The 18417-nt window shown below is 34.1% G+C and overlaps 3 protein-coding genes across 3 annotated transcripts; all 3 read left to right on the top strand.

Moving 5' to 3' along the window:
• The first annotated feature begins 1287 nt into the window (after positions 1-1287).
• Positions 1288-2622, top strand: LOC128233078 (uncharacterized). The gene is made up of 3 exons (XM_052946957.1): positions 1288-1405; positions 1597-1768; positions 2049-2622. Exons 1-3 carry the CDS (start codon positions 1357-1359, stop codon positions 2152-2154), a joined length of 327 nt encoding a protein of 108 aa, XP_052802917.1. The 5' UTR covers positions 1288-1356; the 3' UTR covers positions 2155-2622.
• A 2112-nt stretch (positions 2623-4734) lies between these two features.
• Positions 4735-6202, top strand: LOC128233052 (serine protease inhibitor dipetalogastin-like). Its single transcript, XM_052946923.1, has 3 exons — positions 4735-4882; positions 5385-5523; positions 5818-6202. Exons 1-3 carry the CDS (start codon positions 4837-4839, stop codon positions 5903-5905), a joined length of 273 nt encoding a protein of 90 aa, XP_052802883.1. The 5' UTR covers positions 4735-4836; the 3' UTR covers positions 5906-6202.
• Positions 6203-7240: 1038 nt separating this feature from the next.
• Positions 7241-18319, top strand: LOC128233051 (acetoacetyl-CoA synthetase-like). Its single transcript, XM_052946922.1, has 18 exons — positions 7241-7445; positions 10628-10731; positions 11022-11139; positions 11369-11482; positions 11664-11761; positions 11998-12112; positions 12313-12391; positions 12551-12701; positions 12981-13061; positions 14692-14816; positions 14979-15043; positions 15552-15674; positions 15905-16018; positions 16204-16329; positions 16555-16624; positions 16946-17004; positions 17203-17408; positions 17658-18319. Exons 1-18 carry the CDS (start codon positions 7331-7333, stop codon positions 17793-17795), a joined length of 2001 nt encoding a protein of 666 aa, XP_052802882.1. The 5' UTR covers positions 7241-7330; the 3' UTR covers positions 17796-18319.
• Positions 18320-18417: the final 98 nt, after the last annotated feature.

Here is an 18417-nt window from a genome sequence, read left to right on the forward strand (position 1 = left end):
ATAATGATATTGGTTCAAAGATATTATCTGTATCTTTTATGTGGAGGTAGATTATCTACTGCATTGTACAGATGCTTTAAGTAAAAATGTGTTGTACGCGATGTTGTGAACATGGGTGTAATAAACTGTTTGCAGATTGACATAACAAATCTTTATTCATTTCTCTTCCGGAAGGCATGGCATGTATATAGTTGTTCTCAACTTGTAGATATTTCGAAGAAATACAAAACCATATCACATACACGTATACCTTTTTGTGCTTTGTGACAATTTCCCCCTTATGCACAGTGATTCCATTTGACTATATATGCAAAATTTCAGTGCTTTTCCATCTATGCTGCATGGATGGCCTCTTTATAATTGTACTCTTCTTTGGGTGAGTGCAAACAGTTTATTCATTCATTTGCAGGTGATATTTGTAACATAAAGTGAATACGTAAAGTATTATGATCGTATGGATGTTTACATCATTTTGTTTTAGGTATAAGAATCAATTCAGATAAAATTAACATGTTAAGGATTATTATTAATGCAGTGCTTTTTTCAGCACGAGAATGTCCTCTGTCAAAGTACTTTGAATTTTGAATACTGATCTGAAACAAAAAAAACTAGTTTGTTTTTAAACATTTACGTCATGATATATATATAAAAAATATAAATCCATCATGCTTCAGGTAAAGCCTTGCAAAACACAGTCATCCCTACTCGCTCAACTCTTGTTTTTTATCATAAGGCAATGTAGTACGTGGGTTCAAGCATTATGTCGTTGACATTAAAACTATTATTCATTTCCCAAAGGATAACAAAAACAAGGGCACCTTTATTTACATTCGACGCACATTAATTGAGATAAGCACAGAAAAAGACTGCAAAAATCGCCAGTTTGCGCAATGACACAAGTGACTGATTTAATCAAAATATAAACGATAACAATGTCAACAAAAACCATATATTGAATGATCACAGATGTTTTGTGGCTTTAAACCGAATTTATCACCATCTTCCCAGGGTGTGTACGTCGACATCTGGTTAAATCTTGATCTCAAACAGAACATTAAAAGGTGGATATCTAATTTGGCCAACTTATTGATGTAATTGAAAAGTCTATGACGTCAATCAATGAAGGACTAACCCCTTTTGGGCCACTTAGTTAGATAAAATAATAATCGGATCTTATTATAATCAAAATGGTCAATTTTTATGTCAAAACCACTTGTAGACCACAGTTTTGAGGTTTGATAAGCTGCAGGGTGTAGTGTTGGGACAGATATAAAGCATTGTCGGTTGGAAGATTGTTCCATATTTCATTTGCACCTACATTGCTAAGAACGTAAGCGAAAACTTAAAACATTGAACATGGAGAAATTCATTTTGGTTATTCCTTTGGTTACGATGTTTATTGTTGGTAAGCAATGCAATTTATTTGTTTATCTTGTAGTTGCACATTTGCATTTGTAGCTATTTTCAGTGCATGCAAAATAAAGACAAAAATAAAAAATAAACTTTTATGATTTTATGTTAGGTAAATATACTCAATTCTCAATAAATATGGTTTAACGTTTCTTTATTACAATTCTTCATCATTTGCTATTTCAGGCGTGTTCAGTATACCAGTACGGGAGAAGCGGTTCTGGCTGCAGGAGATCAAATGCGCCGAGAAGATAAACTGTACGGACGAGGACTACAAGCCCATCTGTTGCTCCAACTCCAAAACATATGACAACGACTGTGAACTGAGAGTGGAGAATCAGAAGAAATACTGCACACTGTAAGACGATATGCCATTACATATTACAGTCGTTAAAACAATTTAATGAGATCATCAAAGACTATGTAATTTGCACATTCGAAGAATGATGTTTTTTTTTAAATAGGGGCTATAAAGGTATTACATGGATGCATAATGCAGTTACTCTTCTGTCAAGACTTTTGACAAACAAACTTATTAATGACATATTAAAGATTAGTCTGCATTAGGATATTATCTAAATTAAAATAACATGAGTTATATTTTTTGAGAGACTAATGTCCATGCTTTCTCTTTACAGTAGTGGCGACTTCAGTCCCCTGGTAATGGTTCACCCTGGTCATTGCAAGGACCGCTCAGACACTTCCGACACCCCCAATGACAGGTCATTCTTTCTTGACCGATGAATACTTCGCCATCTAAATGCCAGAGAGAGGGCGTTGATGAGCTAAGGAGCTGTTGGGGAAGAGTGTGACACGATTCAAAACTCCACAACGTTTTGGAATCAGATACCAGACATGGTTAATCGCAGTGGCAACCCCGTGTTAGTTAGCAAATACTAAAGCTGACTTCACCTCTGCGTTGAAAGTCCCGAGTGGGTAAACAATCATGAAGAGTTCCGTTTAACGGTAATTTGACTACAATGAGTGCAATAATATAACAGATGTTCGATCATGAAATGTTCACAACAAAAATAAACAACCGGACCCTCAATTGTGTTTTTAACGTTGAGAGATATGGAGACAACACTGTTAAAACTGTATAGTGATCTTTGTATATATACAATACATGTATGCTTTGCTGTATATTAATTGTGTATAAACATAATTTTGTTGCAATATATGATTATGTTGGTGCAATGTGTTCAAGTTTAATAAATGTCATTCGTTAAAAAGCGTTCTTTTCCTTTTACATAATTGCCACTTTAGCTGATGAATGGAAAACAGCATGTTTAATATGTCAACAAACATAAGCATTTCGGTATGATACAATAACATGAGTTATATTTTGAAACACGTTGTCTAATGATTAATAAGGTATAATTGTATTACTAGCAAATAACAACGAAACGTCAAGTATATGTCATTGAGTGAACGAAGCAAAAATATCGAAGTTAACCGACCATATGTTCATGAAACAAAACTAATATCTAAAAATGTTTAAGAGAATCATAAGTAACCAGTTACGATTTATTAACGTATCATGGTCTTTGGCCTAGCCGAAGCATCTGCAGCATTATCTGAATTATTACTTAGCAAATGCCAAGGTGTATATGAGATTGAGCGAATGCACTTGACGGGTTTCATGGCATAAAAACAAAACAGTGATAACTCAGGTGAGGCGTTAGTTTAATATGATACAAGAAAAATCGCCCAATGAGCAAATACGTACTATGTCAAATGTTTCCGTACGGGTCAAAGGCGTTGCATCAAGAATTTACAAGATAGACATGGACAATGGAAACTTTAGGGACAATAAGAAATTGTTACTAAGAAATTGTTACTGTCATGTTAAAATCAACAATATAAAAACTTTTACTTCAGGGTGAAAAACAACTTTCTTTCTTTTTTGTAAATTCATGTATATGCCCTGGCTCTTGAGGACTGTTTTATCCGTTGTACAATTCGAAGTGTACGGCGTTATTTCCAGATATTTTGCGTTTCATAATATTTTTCGTACGAAACGTGCGTCTGTTTTCGTTGATCTTCGAAATTATCCCACGAAAGCGTTTAGGGTGGCGTAAATACTTAATAACCACTCCCATAAAGAAGAATCCTATAGTTCCATGGGTTTTTTTTATTATCAAACGTCATAAGGGAAACAGTATTTGGGGATTTTTTAAAGAATATTTGGTTTTATCCAGCTGTTTAACTATATAGGTGATGTTAGTGCCAGGTTATATCATATGATATGTTGGTCTAATTTTCGGATCAGTTAAAGAAAATATAAGCAGTGAGGCAAAAATGATGTTTCTTAATAATATTTTTGGCCATGTTGCATTAAAAAAATAGACCAATAATGTTCATTTTCAGTTACAAAAATAAGATTTAATTATGTCTCTCAAAAACATAGCATACACACAATGTACTTTTTAAAGTTTTCGTCATTTTATCAATATGATTTTTATCAGCAATTAAACCCCTTTCAACTGATACACATATTATGAGGGGTACCTATAGTCGAATCCCGTTGGGTCGAACTCGCTTGGCTCGAATGCTCGTTGGCTCGAACTGAATGTTAAGGACCGATTTCTTAATACTTAACGTAAGCAATCCCGCATGACTCGATTTTTCCGAGGCTCAAGGTATATTCTCCGGTGCCTAGGGGTTCGAGCCAACGGGACTCGACTGTATTTAAGCATCAATATTTAATATTGGTATACACGTATTGTAGCTAATGGGACCTACAGATTACTACCTTATGTGTTGGTTAAATAAAGACGGTCAAAGGCTTGAAGAAGGTATACAAGACCATAGCTGTTCTTTGGGTATCTTAATCATATGAGTTTAATAAGTATTTATAGAATATGGTGGAAAGAGATATAACCCTTTTTTATGCATGTGTATTTGCAGAATACAATCTTATAATTAAGATTTTAAACATGAATGTCAGTTTGTTTCTATGGAAAGGATAAGGAGAATGTTAATGCTCTTGTTTTCTTAAAAACAATGACAACATGACTTTTAACAGTCCACATAGAATTAAAAGGACTGACTGAGAACGCTGTTTTATTTCTCAATAACACGGGTAAATCATGCAAAAGGTGTTTGGTGAATATCTGAAAAAAATGTTGTTTAACTATATAGCCGAGAGCATTTTCATTGAGAAAATAAACATGGACATAAATTAAAAATAAATAAAAGATTTTAGAAACTCAAAGATAATTTTTCCACTGTCACAATGCTTCGGGTAGAACTATTATAAAAGGGTGAAGTGAACGTTTTATCAGTTCATATATCGTGTGACTAGTATTAGGGGTGGGTCTTTCTGATTGACGTGCAAAGGAGGAGTTTTAACAGTTAAGATAAGAAGGAACATTACTTCGTATAATAAGCAAATATGTCTTCCAACTGCAGTATTCGTGAAAGATGATTTTGAAAGGATTGGTACTTGTCACAATATTCTTTGCTGCAAGTAAGTTATAAACTATTAAATAAAATGTTATTTTGTTTTTGTTACCATTTATTTCATTATTATTATTATTATTATTATTACTATTACTATTATTATTATTATTATTATTATTATTATTATTATTATTATTATTATTATTGTTATTATAATCACAATACTAATAAATATAGTGCATAATTGAATATAAAAATACCATGAATTTAAGGTAGTGTGAAATTCTCAGTTTCACTAAACATTGATAAGGCGTAAAATATATATATATATATATATATGTGACAGCGACCACAAGATAATTCAGATTTTTTTATCAATCGTATTCATTAAATGTTTCGGCTATGACATGATGCTGGAAGGGCAACAGATGCATTTATTACATGGCAATATATATATATAAAGGCTTTTACCGAACATGGCTGTAGATGAATACATCACTATGAACATATATTTTAAAATTCTTGTCAAAAAAGAAATATGTTCCCATCTTTTTTCTCCGTTTTCTCAGGAATGGACGTGCAATGCTTTATCCTGTGTGAAATGCCCAACTGTACACACGTTGAGCACAGTCCGGTGTGCGGGACAAACCAGATTACTTACAACAACTCCTGTCTACTAGAAAGGCAAAGCACTGAGAATATTTGTCTGTATGTAATACCTCCATTCTAATAGCATTTTCATAAGAATAAATATGTTCCGTTGTGTGTCTGGGTTGATTTTTAGAATATCAAAACACGCACAATTACGAAAGTCTGTACTATGTGCACCTTCTTAATTAATTGCATAATATTATAATATATACAATTAAAGCCGCGCTCTTCTATTCAAATTATATTTCATTCGTCTGGTGCCAAACTAACCAGAAACATAAAAAAAACAATTAACTGATCTCCATTTCCCGAATACTGTTTTCATTGATACGTTTATTCCCTCTGTTGCAGCAAAGGAGATTTTAACCCAATAGTCAAAGTTTATGATGGGCCCTGCAAGAAACACGACAGTACAACGTCTGGGTCTGTTATCACCTGAGTATTAATACCATATCAAGACGACTCTCAAATCAATCTGAGATGAATTACAATGTTGTTCCGTTGAAATACTTCTTGGAAATTATTTCAGTACAGATATGATGTTTGAAATGTTATTTTCGATCGACGAACATGGGTGCGCTTTAGGATGTTTATGTTACCACGGGTTGTTGCGCTTGCAATAAGATAACGAATATACCGGGCCTGACTTGTGAAACTGTTTGTCTTTGTCATATTTGTATTTGCTTGTTGTTCTTGCTTTGTTATTTTGTACTTTTGATAAAGATATTTAACATGTCACGTCGAATTGTTCTTCTTTATAATCCTGTTCCCGATCATTTTTTTCATAATTCATGCATCCTATGTTTGCTTTCATATATGTATAGCTTTATCTTGGTGAGGCAATGGATATTATAGTATATCAAGGCTCCAGATTAGGGCTGGTGAGATGAAAATAATAAAATGAAAGTTCTTGGATTGTATGAAAAAAGGGGAATGCGCCAGCTTCAATGTTTAGACGCCTAATGCGCGGTATTTCGTTTACATTGGCTTTGTTTGTTGTAACCTGTCATCGGTCTGTGTAAAGCTTACGTGACAAACATAAGTCTTATATAGTATAGGTTTGTGTTCGCATCGTAAAATGTCTCCGACATGAAAAATCATAGAAGACCGTATCGGCCAGAGGGAATCACCCCTTACTTCAAATGCATACATGTACTTATTTCTAAAAACTAATACTCATCAATACAGTGAACATGTTGATATTAAGCTGTTAAGTAAGCGATATCCATGTACCTGGCTCTGAAAATACAAGCTTCCTCTTTAAACAAGATCGGCTATTAATTAAAATCTCGGACCAATATGGTGATATATTATTTACCGTAAAATTTGTCCCAACTGAAACCATTTCAGTTAATCCAGTAGAAGGCAATTGCGAAAAAAATGGATGACAGAGCTCTCCGCTACATTTAGATATAAGACATTTGTTACTATACTAATCAATGCATTATCGTTAAGCCTATATATACTAGTATGGTAGAGAAGCGTCGAGGATGGGAAATGTCTGGGAAGAAACATCTGGATACCGTTTCAGTCAGGACGATATGACTGCAAAAAAACAGATATGGAACTACTTTCGACGTATTTATATAAATCCTATTATATTTAAGCTTCAAACTTAATTAGAAGAAGTGATGTTTAAATGTTCTATATCATTATTTTTAACATAACTCGAGTACTATGAAATTTAAACATTAATGCTTATAAACAAAAGGGTTTAAAAAAACAGCACACTTTTTTCAAGCGCAACTGTTTCCGTGTTACAGCTGTTCCGAGGCACTACCGGCATCCGTTTACAAGTGTTTGTTGTTGTTTGGGTTTCTTAAATATTAGTTTTTAAAGCTAAGTATAAGCATTCCACTCTAATATGGATGCTGGGGAAAGAAATGACCCAATGACAATGTGGAAGCCGGACGTTGGTAGACTGACAAGGTCTACAAAGCTTAGAAAACTTATCAATGCCAAATATGGAACTTGTCTTGGTATGGAAACATTTTCAAAATGAATGATTTGTGTAATAGATGATGCATAAAACATGCTCAATTGATCATTGTGCCCCTATATTGAAAAAGGAAATGATGGTATTATAATTAAAATTAGTTTTTACTCTTGTTTATGCTTTGTTTAAAGCTGCACTCTCACAGATTGAATGATATGACAACTTTTTAATTTTTTGTCTTGGAACGAGCCAATTCTTGCGAAAATCCATGGAAAACAGTTACATGAGACTGCTGACAAACAATGAGATCACAGATTTTAACATTTAAGTTCATAAATTGATGTTTTATGCATTTTTTAAAACCGTTATTAACAGTTTAAGCCACAGGTGCGCATCACATTGCAGTAATACATCCTTTTTTTATATTTTTTTTCTATTATTTATTCATTTCGGTCAAGATAGTGAATACATGTCATTTAAAAAAATTATTCCACAATTTTTCATGAAAGAAAATTAGTATAATATATAAATAAATATAAGGTGAACATGTGCAAAAATTCATTAATTCCAAACGGACCTAATCAATAGAGCATAGTTCCTAAAAAAATTGAGATAATCTAATAATTTTTACTGTTCTGATAAGGTAAGATTCCCATTTACATAAAAAATATAACTTTTATGCTAGTAAGATTGACCTTTACGGCATATTCAGACAAAATGCACTGACCCGAAACTGAAATTCGCCATTACGAAAGAACTGGGAGGTTGAAAAACAACTGATTTTTCACCCCTAAAACAAGTTAAAAACAGACTGACATGCAAACTTTCCGTGTGCATTACAAAGACAAGCTTAAAATATCATTCCTACCGTTAAAAACTCGTTGAGTAAGACGCGTATTTATCCAAATCGAACGTTTTTTGTTGCAGTATTTCTGCTTTCACTTCGAATCACCTACTTGAAATTTTGACCTTGACCGCCACTCGGCTATGACTTAAATACACGAAGCGTTTTCATTGGACGGCTTCCATCGACTTTCCTTGTTATAATGACATAATTGGAAAAACATTCAAATGTTGTCCACAAGTCCCTTTAAGAAAAGGCAGAGTTCACAATTAATTTAAAAGGGATGCAGAATGAATTATAAATGAGAATTGGAACTCGAAAAATTGAAGATGTTGGGGTTTGACTAAAGACGCTTTCCATTGATTAATGATTGAATGCAGACACCATTGGCAGACGTATGAACCTTTGGCAATGACAGAGAGGAATATTTAGGTCTCCCCAAGTGGGAGGTTGGGTTCAAAAGCGGTAGAATGTCTTATTCCTTAAATTTTCAGCCAAAAACAATGATGGAAACAATGTAAGCAAACACTTGATATTTGTTACTATTTTAAGATTTTTGGAAAATACGCATAAAATACGTCATGGTTCAGAGTGTAGTCAGTGTTTTTGATTGAGAAACAGAAGGAATATTTACCTCTGACTTTTAAAATCTAGTTAATATTCAGTGAGTTGCAAATAAATCAAGTCAGACTGCCCAAACAGGGTTATTGTTGTTTTATGGCTTAAACCGTCACTGACGGTTTAACAAAATTGCATAAAACATCAATTTTTTAACTTATGAAAATCTGCAATTTGATCTTTTGTCAGCAGTCTTATATCACTGGTTCCCATGCATTTTTCGCAAAAATTGGCTCATTCCAAGACAAATAATAAAGATGTTGTCAAAACGTTCAATCTGTGAGAGTGTAGCTTTAAGGCAATTCCCGAAACAGAAACATGAATTTAAGTCTTTGATCCCAGTCAATCAAGCTTTTCCAGTCTTGAGATACCGTCCCTCAGTTGCTCTCTTCGCCTAAGAATTTGCAAACAAAGCAATCTTGAACACTGATTTTTAAAACCAATAATCGGTTTTTGTATATGTATTTTTGGAATTAATTATGTTTAGAAGTACTTCTTACATTCCATAAAAATCAGAAATAATGAAGACCATTGAAGGTTCAATTTCTTTTAATAAACAAAAAGTGGCTAAGGATACAAGCTCAGATGGCAATGAAATAACAACCTATTTGGCCTGCACATGCAGCAAGAAGGTATCTCCCAAATGCAAAGGAATCCAAGCAAGTACAAGCTCTATTTCTCCAAATTCCTTTGAGATAAAATTCAAAGTACTAGTCCAAATCAAATCTTAGGTTTTAGAATGAGAGATTTTCTATGTGAACAAGAAGTGCTATCAACCAAGTCCTATGCAATGCTGTGCTAGCGGAGAGAGCTGTCTAGGTCCATCTGTCCATTATTCAGGTAGTTGCTTGGCAAGAAATGCTCCAAAATAAGGCTATAAGGCATCAATTCCAATTGCAATCTTGAGTTTTATCTGTACCCATTTGTCAAACCCAATTTGTTTAAACTTCATGACTTTATCTTTTTAATCATTAATGAATGTAGGAAATATTATACAGTTATTGCATGATTATTTTGGTCAATAGTGATCCTTGGTGTCGGGGATGAGATTCTGAACTAATGCCCTCAGCCGATATTATTATAGATATAAATGTTCTGTTACCTAATCAAAAGTTTATCTGAAAAAAAAGAAAATAACTGTTTCATTATCTGATCAAAATTTTATTTAAACGAAGTGTTAAAAAAGTTAAAAATAAATTTAAAAAATATAATTTATTACAATTAAATAAAAGCACAAAAAATAAGTGATTTGTGTATAATGTATATATATAATGAATATAGTAAAAAAAGAAAAAAAGAAAAAAGGGGGAGGTGGGGGAGAGAATCTCAGTGAATTAAAATACCTATGTTTTAGTGCTCATACCAATATATCAACTTGGGGACAAGTGCACCTCTGGAATGGCTTGACATGACCAATCCAAAGTCCAATCATTAGGTAAGGCCAAAAGGAACACTACCCTTCCTAGGGAAACCCCCCTGACCCTAGATTGTTTTTACCCTAAATAAATTAATCTGATATGTGTTTGGCATAAAGAAGTTGAGATTTAATTTTCAACATGCCGAAATGTCAACCTTATTTCACTGAATTGACATGACTTTTATCTCTTAGACCTATCATTTTTTAGACTGTTGCCCTAAACACAGATTATTTTTTAGCGTTCAATGAATCATTTGGACATAACTAGGTTTTCCTTTAATAGCTTTCAAGTGTATATTCAATTCTGTTCAAATGCACATATAAATCAAATTATACTGTTTTTTAGAGAACTACAGAGATTTTCAACGCTGGTCCTGTGAAAACTATGCTGAATTTTGGGCAGAGGTTTGGGACTTCACAGGGGTTGTCCACTCACGGTCGTACACTTCTGTATGTTAAACTTGATTTTCCTTATTTTTGTTTACTTCTTAAATTATTTGGTGTGTTTTTTTGTACATTATGAATACATATACCTTTAGTTCTTCTAAAGGCTTAGCCTAAGTTAGCCCTAGGTATGCTTTTGGTAAACTGTTCAGTATCTAATATATTCACAATGTTGAAATTCAAGTCCAGCTTTTCTATACCAATTTAAATATCACAATTTGAGTCCTTATACAGGATTCTAAAAGTTTTTATTTTATTTTAAATTCAGCTCTTGTGCAAATCTGCTTTTTTTAAAGGTTGTGGACAAAACAAAGAAAATTACGGACATTCCTGAGTGGTTTATAGGGAGTCAACTGAACTTCGCTGAAAATCTTCTTAGATTTGATGATGACAAAGTGGCCATTTATTCCACAGGTAATTATGCATGTAGGTGCATCACTTGCAAGTTCTTTTAACATTGTCGTGAAGGATACTGAATATAAGTTTTGTAATAGTTGTGTGATAGATGACACATATTTTGATTAACTGAGATTTTCATCGATATCAAGAGTTTCAAATGGCAAATAAAATCAAACTGTAATATTGGGACAAAAGGAATGGTAGTGAAAATTATTCATGATTAACATAATGTGTTCCTTATAAGGTGAAGGAAGAGAAAAGATCGAGGCAATAACATTCAAGGAACTTGGACAGAAGGTGGCAGTGTATGCATCAGCAATGAGGAGACTCGGTGTGACAGTTGGTGATAGGGTTGTAGGTAGGAAAATATGTCTTCATTTTCTTGATAATTACATGATTGTCTTAAGCTTTTAAGTGTTAATGTATGTTTTACTTATCCTTTATCTGACAGAAAATCTTTGTGACATTAATTTATGTCTTCATTATTAGGTATTTATCGAACAGAATTAAATCACGTTATCAATTTCTAACTCCTTCAGGGTACATCCCCAACTGTCCTGAGGCGGTGATTGCGATGCTGGCTGCCGCCAGTATTGGGGCAATCTGGAGCTCTACCTCGCCTGACTTTGGCGTTGTTGTATGTACAGTTTTATTATCCCTATCAGTATTTAACACATGTTTATTCAATGAATTAGAATGTTTAACCCCTTTGTTTGGTCCCTCAAACCTACACATTGGCTGGTTTTAATGTAAGAAAATATTGGAAAAGTATGAATTTTTAAAGCTCAAACTTTTGTTAGCATGCATGTTATATAGTATAGTGAAAGACTCATGAGTACCTCACTAATTAGGAACTAATGGCTTGTTAATCAGGGCGTGCTGGACAGATTCTCCCAGATCCAGCCCAAGATGATCTTCAGTGTGAACGCTGTCCACTACAATGGCAAGGTCTATGACCACCTCGAGAAACTGGAGAAAGTTGTACAGGGTAATAAATTTTGTCTTGTTGTGATGAGTTGCATTGTATTTCTTTGCTCAAAGGTTGTAAGTAGCATATTACAACTGAAAAACAAACAGATGATACCAGTTTTATGTTAGCAATTATAATCTCACCAAACTTTTGCCTAAATATAATTGTTACATCCTGCTAAAATCTTCAAACTATCCACTTGTGCATGTACCTTTCAGGTTTACCTGAACTGGAAAAAGTTATAGTCATTCCATTTGTACCATCAGCTTCTTGTAAAATCAGCAACATTAAAAGCAGGTAAATGATAAAAACAATTCAATGATTTTGACTTATAACAGATGTTATCCCATTTTTTAAGTTCTGCCATTTGGTAAATTAGTTAACATTTCATTCCTGTGACTGTCAAAAAATAATCTGATCAGTATATTAAAGTGAAGCAACCTTTTGTCATTCCAGCATAATGTTGGAAGATTTCCTGCAGTCGGGTATTGTTGATGGTCAGGTCCCAGTGCTGAGGTTTGAGCAGGTTCCATTCAGTCACCCCATGTTCATCATGTACTCCTCGGGCACCACAGGGGCTCCTAAATGTATGGTCCACTCTGTTGGGGTAAGTAATGGACAATGGCATAAAGGTATGACCGTGGATAGTGTGAAAAGTCCAGGCTTTGAAATAAATTTGCTGCTCCAATAGGTCGTTTCTTAAATGATTCTTAAAAAGGTTTTTTAAACACAAAACATGTTACTAAAACTCAGTTGATGGTTTAGGTACTGATATTTCTTTAACTTTTGTCTGGTTCTTGCTATTTGCTAGCTGTTACTGGGTGCAGATTTCTCCCATTTATCATGATTAACACTGCTATTTTCTTACTCAATGTGATGTTTAAAGGGTACACTAATGAAGCACCTTGAGGAGCACATGGTACAGGGTGACCTTACAAGGGACGATGTCATGATGTATTACACTACAGTGAGTAGCAGTTCAGAGTAAATAAATACATTTTGTTAGGTCCATTTTTAGCTCTACTGGCCAAAGGCCAGAAGAGCTTATGCGATGGTAATGTGTATGTAGTATGAGCGTTCATGCATCTGTAAACAATTCCTTGTTAACACGATACAGCCTTCAGTTTTGATTGTATCTGGATGAAACTTGTACAGTATCTACATATCCATTAGAGCTCGGTTCCTTTCAAAAACCATGCATGCCTAGATTATAGGCCTTGATAGTATAAAAAAAACAGTGACTTGTTAACAGTTCCTTGTTAACATGATACAGACTTCAGTTTTGATTGTATCTCGATGAAACTTGTACAGTATCTAGATATCCATTAGAGCATGGTTCCTTTCGAAAACCAGCCAGATCCGCCTATGCATGCCTAGATTATGGGCCTTGATAGGATAAAAAAATGCTATTGTGTAAACAATTGCTTGTTAACACGATACAGTCTTCAGTTTTGATTGTATATCGATGGAACTTGAACAGTATTTGGATATCCATTAGAGCTCGGTTCCTTTCGAAAACCAGCTAGATCTGCCCAGGCATGCCTAGATTATGGGCCTTGAAATGATTAGATTATGGGCCTTGATAGTATAAAAAAAAACGCTATTGTGTAATAAATGCTTGCGAAAATAGAGTCATCAGTTATGAGTGTATCTCGATGAAACTTGTACAGTATTCAGATATCCATAAGAGGTTGGTTCTTTTCGAAAACAGTGATGTTGACCACACAAACCCAGCCAGTAGAGCATAGGCCCTTTAGGGCCTCTTGTTAATAAGTGTAGTGATGTTGTTTTTGTGATGGAAAATGGAGCCGAAATTCAGCCACATTCACAATCCTAAAAAGTATACTTTATTCACAAAAATCAAATTAGCAAACCTGAGAAGAAAACAAATTGTTTTTAAACTCCCAACAAGTCAGCTGGTACAGATATATCTAAATGCAGGCTCATCTCTAAAATTTCTTCAAACATAAGATCTTAAAACACAAAAAGGTAAAAAAAACAAAAAGTCTTCTCTTTCACATGAGTTTGGACCAACTTCCTGTAGGTTTCCTTAAATTACGGTGATGAAGACACTTAATTATTTGGAAATATTATTGTCTTTGTGCACAAAGTCTTAATTAAGTGTTCTAATTTTAATAAAATATAGGTTGATTCATCCTTGGATTAAATCAGTTGTGTACACATTCATTTGTAGTGTAAAAGGTAGAGGTAATATCTTGATGTATTTTTCTCCCACCTCAGATTTTTATAAGTAGATCCAATAATTTAACAATGCTAGAAATTCTTATCTTGCCCACGGGCGAAGATAAAATCCCCGTATGGAACTCCTTTTTAATGGTCACCACATTGTTATTACCTCTGTAACATCATGGATATCTTGTCTTGTGACAATATTTAGAACGCTAATTAATTATTTCTCGCTTCAAATGTCACCATAAAACAGTTTTCACACACATTTCAATAAATAATGCTTCACTCTCCTTAGAACTATTTAACGACCGATTTTGACTATTCACTATTCTTGCACTCTCGGCCATGGGAGATACTTATAATCTCTGCATGTAGTATGTAAATCACATAGAATTGCCGTATCTCAGGTAGGTTGGATGATGTGGAACTGGCAGGTGTCAGTGCTGGCGGTGGGAGCTGCTATTGTCCTGTATGATGGATCTCCCCTTGTACCACATGATAACATCCTATGGGATATTGTTGACAATGTCAGGTAGGAGAATACGCTATTCAAACAGTGATAAAGGGTACATAATGGATATATAAATAAGCTTTGGTCAATTTATTATTCTAATTTTTTGTAGGAATATAAGCTCATTTCTATATGAAATATGTCTTCATCCAACTAAATAAGTCCTGACCATTTTTGTTCCAGTGTAACGGCCCTTGGCACCAGTGCAAAATGGTTGGCTGTGATGGAAAATAAAGGACTCAGACCAGGTATTTAAGGACAACTTAATTTATTTGAAATTATACATGTACCTCATTAGAATTATTCACCTCTGAAAATACTTATGAAAATAGAAGATTACCAATGTATGTATTCAAACCTTTGGAATTGAGAACTGAAAGAACTAATATTTTTATTACGGATAATATTTATGTAATTCTCTCACTATGTTTATGTTGTGCTATGGTTCTGTGATTGTTAAACCAATTTTTAATAGTATGATTTAAAGATTGAATGACCATTGACTATGTTATGCGCTGAGACTATGTTATACCCTGAATTAATGTATTTTACGGATTTTGTATGCATGGGCATATTGCCTATTATATTCTGAAATAAACTCTAATCTGGAAACATTTGTCCAAAATCTCACTGTTAACAGTTTAGGATTCAAGTAAATTTTGATTATCATGTATTCCAACCATATATTTCTTTCAAAATATATACTTAAGTATATTTGATGTGCTTCTGTATTTCAATGTGAACATTATTACCCAGGCACCACCCACAAGTTGTCGAGTCTACGTATGATCCTGTCAACTGGTTCCCCACTCATGCCCAACAGCTACGACTATGTGTACAGGGAGATCAAGAGCGACCTGCTGCTCGGGTCAATTACTGGTGAGACATCATGACAAGTATAAAACAAATTCTTAAAATGTCAAACCAATAGCCGTGTTCATTTTGACAAAAAGAAAGCATGTATGGTTATCATAAAATAGTTGCCAGCTCTCAGAGTCTGCTGATGGATTTACTTGACCTAACTTGTCTATTCAAATATATTTACCAGTACTTTAACTACACTACTTAACTACAACTATTATACTATTGAGTGTTCTTTCTCTTTTCAGGTGGTACAGACATTATAGCCTGTTTTATGGGTCATACGTGGGATGCCCCGGTGTACAGGGGGGAAATACAGCAGATGCTTCTTGGTTGTGATATGGCCACCTTCGATGAAAATGGTAAGATCAGTAGAAATTAATAATTCTTAACAAGCATGTGTCAGTTTTGTTTTTGACAGACATTTTATTCAATACTGACAATTGCAAGGACATTGATCTGTTTATTTTTTTAATTTCCTTCAAGAATACCTACCGAAAGACTATTTTGACTATAAGGTGACAGTTAGCCCTATTCTTTTGTGCAGGTAAACGTGTGTATGATGAGGATGGTGAACTGGTGTGTTTCACTCCCTTCCCCTCCATGCCAACCAAGTTCTGGAACGATCCCCATGGAGACAAATACAGGAAGGCTTACTTTGAATCCTACCCAGGTAATCAATACATTGGAACGTTTGAAATATAATTATACAACCTATTTTGACAATTATTCTAACAAGGCAATAACCTTGTTTGCAAACTTCAGTTCCATGTTCCTGAAATCAAGATTAAGGTGCATTAGTTTTATTGCACACTAGACAAATCCAAAACCGAAAACACATGAATGGTAAAAAACAAGCTTACCTAGATGTACTTGTTACATCAAGTATGTGTTACAGGTGTGTGGGCCCATGGTGACTACTGCAAGTTCAACAGCGAGACAGGGGGCTTCATCATGCTGGGGAGAAGGTTCGGGATTTAGTTGATTAAGCTATCTTTCAAATGAACCATTTTTATGTTAGAAACTTTTAAATTTGGCTGCCATCGGTCATGACTACTATGACTGACACAAATACAAGTTAAAATTTATCACTGAAATTGGAGTTTTCACAGTGTTGTTGAACTCTAACTGCAGATCTTGTATCTTGTTTACAATTTTTTTTTACAGGAACTTGAATACTCAATTAACAATATGTGTTTACAAACTAAGTGAAAAAATGTTATATAGTGTTTAATACTTTAAATGTTAATCAAGTTGATTGTTATTACCACAATGTTGCCTTATTTCAGTGATGGTACATTGAATCCAAATGGTGTGCGCTTTGGGAGCTCTGAAATATACTATATAGGTGAGATTTTGAATTCAATTCATCTTGATGATACCGTACATTGTAGCATGGCTTCATTATTTACTGTTAAATTCTCTTGAGATTATTGAATGACAGTACATATGTATGTAAGTATATTCGTACAGATGTATAATTATTGCTTGTTTTGATGGAACATAAAAGAGCTATATAATTTTTATGCTTAATCATATCCCACAGTGGAATCCTTCAAAGAAATTCAGGACAGCATCTGCGTAGCTCAGCGCTGCAGGGATCTCTCAGAAGAGCGGGTTATACTGTTCCTGAAGATGGCACCAGGGGCTCCGTTCACTCCAGATCTGGTTAACAACGTAAAGACCTGTATCAGGAAACACCTGTCAGCACGACATGTCCCTGCCTTTGTGCTTCCTTGTACGGACATTCCAGTAAGTTATTTAGCTGCTCACAGCTTTACTGACACTTGCTTTCTTCTATCTAGTCCTAAACTTAGATATGTTAAATATGCATAAATAAAAAAACAGATTAATTCACCATTCGAAAGATAAAAGAAGTTTTTATCAACAGACGGGATAGTACCGTGTATAATAAGCAAAACTCCTTTTTTCATACATACTAAGTGCTAACAAATGAAATATTTTTGTATTTATATCTCAATGGTGTACACATCGTTTCAGTACACAATCAGTGGTAAGAAGGTGGAGGTGGCTGTCCGGCGTGTGATCGCGGGTCAAGAGGTTCTACAGAAGGGGGCACTGGCCAACCCCGACTGTCTACTACAGTATGCCAATATACCAGAGCTCCAGGGATACTGACAGCCATGATACACTCACATCCGGCTTCTGTCTTACACAAACGTTTCTGGCCTGGTTGTAAAGAGCAATGAAAAAAGCAGGCTTTTTACTTTTAAACACGTTTATGTATATGTTTAGCTTAGAGGCAACTAAGGAATTAACCCTAATGTGTGAGGAAAATATGCTTCATGTATATCTTGATATTAAAGACCGTTTAATGCTAGCTGAATCGAATACTGAGGAAAAGGGAAATGCTTGAAATACTATATTTATTTCATAAATTATGTATACTATGTAACGGCTTTGTTGAGAACTACAAAAAGCATCTTAGTAATTAAATCAACTCAGTGAAAAAAATGTTTTATTTATAAGTTCATTTAAAGAAAGGTAACAATGATTTTATACAAGGGTCATCCGGTGAAAGGTTAACATATTCTTAAGTATAATCATATAAACATGTACTGACTTTGTTCTATTTTGTTGTGTGTTTTAAGTTTTATTTATTAAAATGTATTTATTGAATAAAATGTTACTGTGAAATGTGAGTGAATGTTTGTTTTCCATTCAGGGGAAATAATCCGTTTTTAAAGATTCTTAAGGAGTGTTTTGGTTATCTCCCATTCGACACGCTTTTTAAAAATAA

This window comes from Mya arenaria, chromosome 4, assembly GCF_026914265.1.
Source record: "Mya arenaria isolate MELC-2E11 chromosome 4, ASM2691426v1".
In the NCBI taxonomy this organism is placed as follows: domain Eukaryota; kingdom Metazoa; phylum Mollusca; class Bivalvia; order Myida; family Myidae; genus Mya; species Mya arenaria.

What these genes read in the sequence shown, in the direction of transcription:
- LOC128233051 (XM_052946922.1), top strand. Translation starts at nt 7,331, where the DNA reads ATGGATGCTGGGGAAAGAAATGACCCAATGACAATGTGGAAGCCGGAC. An exon ending in TCATGATGTATTACACTACA is followed by an intron (nt 13,062 to 14,691) that starts GTGAGTAGCAGT and finishes GCCGTATCTCAG; the next exon opens with GTAGGTTGGATGATGTGGAA. An exon ending in GATATTGTTGACAATGTCAG is followed by an intron (nt 14,817 to 14,978) that starts GTAGGAGAATAC and finishes TTTTTGTTCCAG; the next exon opens with TGTAACGGCCCTTGGCACCA.
- LOC128233078 (XM_052946957.1), top strand. Translation starts at nt 1,357, where the DNA reads ATGGAGAAATTCATTTTGGTTATTCCTTTGGTTACGATGTTTATTGTT. An exon ending in GGTTACGATGTTTATTGTTG is followed by an intron (nt 1,406 to 1,596) that starts GTAAGCAATGCA and finishes TTGCTATTTCAG; the next exon opens with GCGTGTTCAGTATACCAGTA. An exon ending in CAGAAGAAATACTGCACACT is followed by an intron (nt 1,769 to 2,048) that starts GTAAGACGATAT and finishes TTCTCTTTACAG; the next exon opens with TAGTGGCGACTTCAGTCCCC.
- LOC128233052 (XM_052946923.1), top strand. Translation starts at nt 4,837, where the DNA reads ATGATTTTGAAAGGATTGGTACTTGTCACAATATTCTTTGCTGCAA. An exon ending in CACAATATTCTTTGCTGCAA is followed by an intron (nt 4,883 to 5,384) that starts GTAAGTTATAAA and finishes CCGTTTTCTCAG; the next exon opens with GAATGGACGTGCAATGCTTT. An exon ending in AGCACTGAGAATATTTGTCT is followed by an intron (nt 5,524 to 5,817) that starts GTATGTAATACC and finishes CCTCTGTTGCAG; the next exon opens with CAAAGGAGATTTTAACCCAA.